At 45.2% G+C, this 8,403-nt stretch overlaps 1 protein-coding gene across 3 annotated transcripts in view; it reads right to left on the minus strand.

Moving 5' to 3' along the window:
- Positions 1-2,431, minus strand: part of MIB1 (MIB E3 ubiquitin protein ligase 1) — a 101,249-nt gene extending 98,818 nt beyond the window's left edge. For all 3 annotated transcript variants that reach the window (XM_084620434.1, XM_084620436.1, XM_084620435.1), the window contains exon 1: positions 1,829-2,431. In XM_084620434.1, the coding sequence (XP_084476560.1) occupies positions 1,829-2,057 (229 nt within the window). In that variant the 5' untranslated portion in view covers positions 2,058-2,431. The remainder of the gene's footprint in view (positions 1-1,828) is intronic.
- Positions 2,432-8,403: the final 5,972 nt, after the last annotated feature.

Raw genomic sequence — 8,403 nt, forward strand, 5'->3', positions numbered from 1 at the left:
CTTCTTTCCAAATTTCTATCGCTTCCACAAAAGGAACTGTGACATGAAGAAGAGATTTACCACTCAATCCCAACTCCAGCTACCCCCGGCTCCATACAGGTGTTCTATGAAGAAGAGACATCCATTAGCCTAAAACTCAGAAACAACAACTCCCCTAACTCCTCTTTTATTGCAAACACCCTCATGTGGAGCCTGACATGAAGCAAAAATATGAGCTTATCCCAAACAAGTGCAGAAGAATGCTGTCATCAGGCTAATACATGAGACAGAAATAAATACTATCTACAAGTCAAAAATACAAAAACTGAAAAATAGCAAAAAAAAAATGGTGAAAACCTCCACAGTCACTTGCAACTACAGTAGCTAAGAACTTTCAGATACATTTCAAGTTGACAATACTCCTTTGAAGTCTATACACTGGATCAAGAACAGCAGGCATTTAAGGTACCAACCCTGCAGACACATGCATATACTTAATTTTAAGCAGGAGCAGGCCCACGGGTTTCAGTAGGATCATTCATGTGAATGAAGTTAACCACAAGCATAAACATTTGCAAAATCAGTCAAGACTGAAACACACACACACTCTCTTTCCTTATTGTTTCTGTAACAATTCAAAAAAAATTTCAGCTTACGTTTCTAAACCATATCCCTACTGAATACTTAGTCCAATCCTACCACAGCAAAAGGATATGTAGAGAAGAACAGTGCCACATTTAGAATCATGGGTATCCATCTCAAGTGTTCAATATGACTAAAGTTTTTTCTCTATTGCACATTTGTATTAACAATTTTAATAAGTTCTGTGTTTCTGTATCTTATGAAGTCTGCTAAAGAAATTAACAAACATCATAAGCTTTCTACATCATTTTTCTTTGTATCTATAATTTGGACCAGTGGCCTTCTCCTCCTCCCATTCATTTTCTCTTCTCAAGGCAAAATGCAAATATGAGACATGAAATGAAAACACTAGAAATTCCAATAAATCTGACCAATTATCCTTCCTCTGAACCAATCCTGTCAGGTAAGCTTATGCCCAAATTTTAATTTAAAAAAGAAGGGAAAAAAAAGAAAAGAAGAGCCCACTAGAATTTTTCTTTTTCTGAAAGTTTAAATGAAAACACAGGGTTTGGCTTTTGTTAGCCTGAACATTCCCTGTAGTATTTACACCACCAAATTTGCCGCATAGTGTCAGTGCAGGAGAACATGAGAGTTAAACAGCTCTAGACTCATTGTCCAAGTTGAGTAAATTCAAAGCATAAACAGATAAGCAAATTTTAAAAACTTAATTATTTTAACTGAGTGTTAACATTCTCTGGCTGTTTCCAAAGTAGAAATAAAGTGTAATGTAAGTAAGGTATGTTTTAAATTAGCTGATGAGTTTAGCTCTAACAAAGGGCTGCTGCCAGACATCTTGCTGCCCTCAATACAAAGTGACTGAACCAGTTTGAGAGAGATTTTTAGAATAAAAAGTAAAGATGAAAGAAATCTTGGGTCCCACCGCCTCCCTCCAACCCCACCCATTCCTGCAGAAGAACTGTTCCCTATTGTACATTTACTAACGCTTTATCTAATCACGATTTAAAAGTCCACAACAGAGACGTCCAGGCTACTTCCCCTACAGCCTACAACGCCCCGCGGCTGAAGTTCATCCCATCAGTTCCAGCGGGAGGATTTCGGACCCTGGAGAGGAAAAGAGAAAGAAACCACTGGTCCAGTCCACAGCACCCCCGCTCTGACCGAGCACCCCAGCCCCTCCTGCCCCTTGCCCAAACGGGGCGAGAAAGAAGGGAGCGCCCTGCCCCGCTCCGCGGCCGGGCGCCCTTACCGGTGGGGGCGCTGTCCAGGATGCGCAGGTCGTAGGCCCCCGAGCAGCGGTAATTGGCCGCGGTGCCGTTGTCCCAAACCACCACCACCTCCTCGGGGCTCTCGAAGCTGCGCACGGTGCCCACGTGGCCCTCGCCGCCGTCCTGCTTCCCCCACTTCCAGTCCGGGCCCCGCACCACCCGGGCCCCGACCCCCTCCACCATCACGCGGTTGTTCCGGGCGCTGCTCATGCCGGGGCCGCTCCTCGCGCACGGTGGAAGGAGGCGGGGGCCCGGCGGGAGGCCCGGCGGGAGGCCCGGCCACGGGGAGCGTCTCCGCGGGGGCTGCACTGGGGGAGGGGAGCGGGGCCTCTCCGCTTGGCCGGGGCAGCCGGCCGGTCGCTCTGCAGGGCGGCGGGGGCAGGATGTGGGTCGGCGCAGGCTCTGGCTCTCCCCCCGGGTCCCCGCGCTGGGCGCTCCTGGCTCGAGCCGCGCGCCACTCGTCTACACGTCCCAGGGGCAGGAGCGAGCCTGACGCTGCCTCATCCACTACATCCGGGCACCTCGGCGACCGGGAGCCGGGGGGCGGGGAAATAGCGAGACCACCATCGCCGCCTCATCCTCTGGCCAGGAACACACACGGCGCATGCGCGGCCGCCTGGCCCGGCCTGCCTGCCCCTCGCGGCGCATGCGCGTCTGAGGCCCCTGTGCCTGAAAGGAGAACGGTGCCACGCAGGAGCGGGACGCTCATCAGCGCCACCTAGGGAGAGGAGTCGAGCGTTGCACACGGCGTGGGGGCGGGGCGCGTGGACCGCCCTGGCTTCAGTCTATTGGCAGGGTGGGCACCACCCCAACCTCTTTGATGTAGTATCATGCACATCCACTGCTCTCTGTGGAGCTTTACATTTGCTGCGGGTAGTAAAAGTCCTCGTTCCCAAAGCGGGGCCTCTAGCCAGTACACATACGTAATAAAATAGTGGTGCCTTGCACCCCCCTGCAGCTGGATATTTTTAAGTTTCCCCTCATTTTCTTAGAAGAGGATTCACATGGTTTTGGGACCATGGCAGTCGGCTTCGCCCTGCCAGCATCTGCCTCTACAGCTATACTGATTTCAGCCAGGACAGGATGGAGCTGCTACCAGGCAGTTATGGGCATTGGAGGGAGGAGCAGGGGAAGAGGGTAGGGCACAGTCAAGAGGAAAGCATATACTGTCCCTGCAAGTAAATGTCACTGTAGTGGGAGGAAAGGGAAACCATGGGGGATGGGGGGGGAGGAGAATGGTGAGCTGTGGGAAGGAACATTGTTTTCAAGGGATGATTTTTCAAATCAGCCAACTGTCTGGGGCATTTTGATTCTCACCTTCTAAAAATAAAATAACCTAAAATTCCTCAACATGCCCATCAACCTATCCACTGACTGCGGGGAGGGTTGTCTAATGGCAGCAGGACCCTGCTTATTAGGAGGACTGTTCCTGGCAAAAATGGTCACATGTTGTCAACTATGCTTTGGGAGAGAGAGAAAGCAGAGTGAAACCGGGAAAAAGAAATAAGGGGAGAGATCAGAGGCAAATGGAGGAGAGAAAGAAGGTGAAAGAGAACAGAGAGGGAGCTTGGAAAAAAATACGGTGAAAGAACTGCAAAGACAGCGAGAGAAGGAGAAATAATAGCTTTGAGAGAGAGGCAGAGAAAAGGAGAAGACACCTGTGCAAGATGTAATGTAAGGAGTGCTGGGGATAGAGAGACTCAAGTGTAGATACTGTACATCGGAAATGGGGGCTTGAGAACAACAGATTTAATTGGATGAGGTTGACAAACTCCATTAAGGAAATGTAGAAGGCTATGAGGACCCACTCTCCTTTACTATCACAGCATGCAAATATAGGAATTGCCTTTTGTGTAGTTATTTGTATCAGAATATTGGGATCAGGAATACAAAACATATTGATTCCCCCTTGCGAGGGTTTCTTCCAGATCTTTAATGGCTTTGAACTCACATTTGCCCTCATACTATGAAACTCGTGTTCAAAGCAAGATTAAAATAGAGAAAAGATGAAGATTATATGAGATCATCACTGTGAGAAGATTATTTTTTTCACAGCTGCTTGATTACAGGCTCAGGAAATATCCTTTTTTTTTCTTTTTACTCACATTTTATGACAAGTCTAATAGGCAACGAAGAGCATGACAATCCACTAAATAAAAAGTTCACTAGCTTTTTTGGCATAGGACCCTGTGCAGGGGATACCAAATAGAAGGAATACTTCACCACAGCCTTAATGTTGAACATCTATCAGAATTTCCATGCATATTTAGGGCCAAATCTCTAAAGGCAATGGAACCCTGCCCTTCCATTATGCAGTTAAAGTAGACTGAGGTGTGGTCTGACAGGATTCTATGTATTCCATGCTCACTTTGGAGCTCTAGCTCTGCAGCAGTGCAGAAGGTGGAGTTGTGTGTGTGTTGGAGGAGTGGCAGGACAGAGAAGGCAATGGAGCTAGTGCCTTTGTAAACCCCAAGGTAGGTGGGGATGCAGCAGGCACAACAGCCCAGAAGCTATCATAGTAGCTATGCTAATGGTTCAGACACTGAGGGGGAAAGGAGTATGCACCCTCACCCAACTCTGGCCCACCATGAAGTTCCCCTGCACAAAACCCCGACTTTGCGCAAAGATCTAGAATATGGCTCTTAATAAATCTACACACACACATATTTCACTCTAAAGATTATTCTTGGGTTTCCTTTAATTCCACACATGCCATGTTGATGTTTATCCATCTTAAAAAATGTTTTCCCCTTCAATTCTAATAAGAAACCAAATTGTGATTGACAGAAGATATAACTAAAAGAAGACTGACTGATGTTATCTCATTGTTCTTGTCTGTCCTTACAAGGATTTGCTATGCTGAGTATTAAGCATCCTAGGCAGGATTAAGTGATTAGGCAGAAGAGAAAAATAACTGCTAAAAGGTAGCTGTGCTTGCCTCATAACTAGGTTATTATTTCCCTTTCTGTACTTCCTTTACACACCAGCGGTAGAAGAGCTTATGAAAGCATTTCCTGACTTTTCTTGCAAACAGCTTTCTCACAGTATAGCACAGTAGTGACACAAAACTTCTAAACAACTATAGCACTGATCCCATTAGTCACTGTTTCCTCCACCATACTAAGACCCCAAAGTATTTGCTCATAAGGAATATCTTCTTTAATATGAAAATGTATCCTCTGTACATCCATTCCCTATCACAGAGTTTGATTTCCACTTCTTCAGTGGAAGTTTTAAAAGATTAACATGTATCATGCCAGGAAGGTGTGTCATTCTTAAACTGCTTGGATGTCTTTATGCTGAGAGTGAATTTTGCTTGTACCAAGCTTATTACGTTAGTATATGGCGTTTTGCAGCCATTCAGCCAGAACGGTACATAAATTCATAAGAGTTGTGAATGGCAAATTACCAGAACATTTTCTCTTTCCAACTGTGGGTCTTTGATGTACTGAGGATCCATTGATGGCCCTAGGATCATAATTTTCTCATTTGATTCATTCTACTTTTTAGATATTGATTATCAGCAAGCGTAGAGCTGGTGTTCCTTGCTGAGGATGATCTAAAACACATACTTTTTATTACCCTTTGGCTAAAATTGTTGAGGAGGTCTTCCTTGTGCCTGAGTGAGAGGAGTTCAGTGCTTTTAAATAATAGTGTCCCTTCCAAATCTTGGTCCTGAAAAGATGAGTACTCATGTTAACAAAAGAACTGATGTGGTGGGATATTTTGTTTTTAATACAATTCTTGGGTTAACAAGATTAAGCTGCAAAAAGTATGGACAAATTCTGGTTTCAAGGAATGAGCTATCCATAGCACATAATTAGATATGACAGGTGTAGAGGCTGTGTGAGGAAAGACCCCTGGGAGGTAACAAGTATGATGATGTCTCAACGATCCTTAGGACAAGAGAACACACCTAGATAGAGACCAGTCATAGGGAAGTGGCTTACAGGGTACCCCCTTGTGGCCTCAGGGTGACCACACCAGCAGCCCCGACATCTATTTCCCTCTTCCAGAGTCCCCAGTAACTCCACACAAGCTTTCTAAACATAAATAACCCATTGATAGGTTAATTACAAGAGTCCCACAACCATAGTCCACAATTTCCCAGCAAAACCCAAACACTACTTTCAAGGTCCAACAGTCTATAAAAAGCAAATACAGCTCTGCCATTTCTCACCATGTCCCAGCTCTCTGGTACAGTTCCAGTATCTCACCCCACCTAGACTCTCAGATACAGTGCTGCATCTCTCACCACCTCTCACCCCAGCCCCTCTAGCTGGGGTGCATCTCTGCCCTGCTTCATTCTCAGGGTTGGTTCTAGCTCTTGCCAGGAGACATTAGCAGGCTCACCCCTGATCTCATCATTATCCCCTAGCCTTCAGCCCCTTGGGATCTCCAGCTTCATCTCGCTGGCTGAGAGAGCTAGCAGACATCTCCCTCTTCTGCTATCAGCCTTCTGCCCTCTCTGGCCATGGCTCTCTGGCCTGGGGAAATTTGTAGGTGACCCCTTGACTGCCTTCTCCTTTCATCAGCCTGATTTGGCTCCACTCCGGAGCTCTCACCACTCCCTTCTTCAGCTCTCAGCCCAGCTCTGTTTCTGAACTCTGACCCTCTCTCTAGACTCTAAGTTCTGGCCTTTCCTTTGCCTTTAGGCTCGCTCTCATTTGTAAGTCCCAAGTGCAGCCCTGCCCTCCCCATTTCACCAATCGACCATGCACTTGGACTGGGATAGGAGAGCTGGGCTCAGTTTCATTTAAGGGGCCAGATACCCTGTTAAGAGAGAACTGAAACTATGCCAAATGTGCTTATCCTGTGAAAAGCAGAAGTCAATACTTTTAACTGGAATCACAATAAGGACCTTTTCAACCTTCTCCCTTATGGCTTCATTGCCTCTCTTCCCACACTAAACAAAATGCAGATTCTCAAATATCTATGAAAATGTCACTTTAGTCACTTTCTGTTTCTTGTTGCATTGAATTCAGATTTTTCATCTTTATACTCAAGGTCCTATGTACACCTCCACCCACTCACCTCTTTGCTCTTGTTCTCTTTTACTTACTTTTTCATGTCCGGCTGTGCCCCTACCTTTCCCTCTTTCTTTCCAAGTCAGGTCCTTGAATAGCCCCCATCTCTCTGTGAGCCAATTAACCTTCAAATTCCTCTCAAAATTCACTTCTTTTGGTTAACGTTCTATTACTAATCTCTACTCTAATGATCTCTCCTCTGGCTGGTATCAAAGAAAGAAAAATATGAAACAGAACTACTAAGTGATCAGTTAAAAAAAAAGTTCTCCCAAAAACTATTCCCTTCCCCTCCCTCTGTTGAGTCTTCTTAAAGCTACACCAAACACGTTCCTCACATGTTCTTGTCAACTGCTGGAAATGGTCCATCTTGATTATCACTACAAAAAGATTTTTTTCTCTCCTGCTGGTAATAGTTCACCTTAACTGATCACTGTCATTATAGTGTGTATGGTAACACCCATTGTTTCATGTTCTCTGTGTATATAAAATCTTCCTGCTGTATTTTCCACTGCATGCATCCAATGAAGTGGGCTGTAGCTCACGAAAGCTTATGCTCAAATAACTTTCTTAGTCTCTAAGGTGCCACAAGTACTCCTGTTCTTTTTGCAGATACAGACTAACAGGGCTGCTACTCTGAAACCTGTCATTGGACAGTTCAGATTCCATCCAGTAGATGGCACAGACTAGTCACTGTTATGTGGGGAGAAAAAACACTTCTGGAAAAACTACAGGGGACAAGCTCTCCAGGGTTCCTCCTGTGGAGGCAGGTTCAGTGGCAGCCCCCAAATCTCACTGATTCCCCAGGATCTGCAAGAAGCACAGGACCTCCCTCTTTGGATCCCAAATCTCCTCTCCTCCCCCAGGTCTCCTTAGCAACACAACCATTGTAAAGTGGCTGCAGTGCAAACGTGAATTCCCCCACTTAGTGAAAGATTTGGCTGAGTTTGCTGAAAGATTTATAAATGTACATGCAATCGGACAAAGACTAACATCTGGGGAAGCTCCCAAATATAATTTATACCATCCAGTGTATGAAATACTCTCCTGGTATGCTGATTTTGGGATAGGATTACATGACTAACTGAAAGGCTAAAACTTCTGATTCTTTTGTCAAATCAAGACTTCGTTTTGTGGCCTATCTTATCCAGTGAACCTTCCGTAGAAAAGCAGTGCCCTTTAAAAGGCACCGTTTAATCCAGACATTGCTATTAGTTTTTATTATTCTGTTTTCTGGGGTTATGTATGTGTGGATTGTAGGTGAGACTCTAGCCTTGTGTGTTACACTTTACAAAGAAAGGGTATTTAGTCTCCCAATTAAGTTCTGGACACACTTCGGTTTTAAAGAACTCCTATAAAAACAGTTATTACCTTTTTAGAAGCACTGAGCCTGATCCTTCAAACACATTTACTTGAGTAGTCATTGGTTACATGACTAGTATCATTGCAGTCAGTTACGACTATCTGTTTAAAGCAGAAATGCCCCAACTTGTTCCACTGAAGGCTGCAGACACAACTATTCAAGAGCTGAG

This window comes from Lepidochelys olivacea (genome assembly GCF_965140295.1).
Source record: "Lepidochelys olivacea isolate rLepOli2 genome assembly, chromosome: 2".
NCBI classification, from domain to species: domain Eukaryota; kingdom Metazoa; phylum Chordata; order Testudines; family Cheloniidae; genus Lepidochelys; species Lepidochelys olivacea.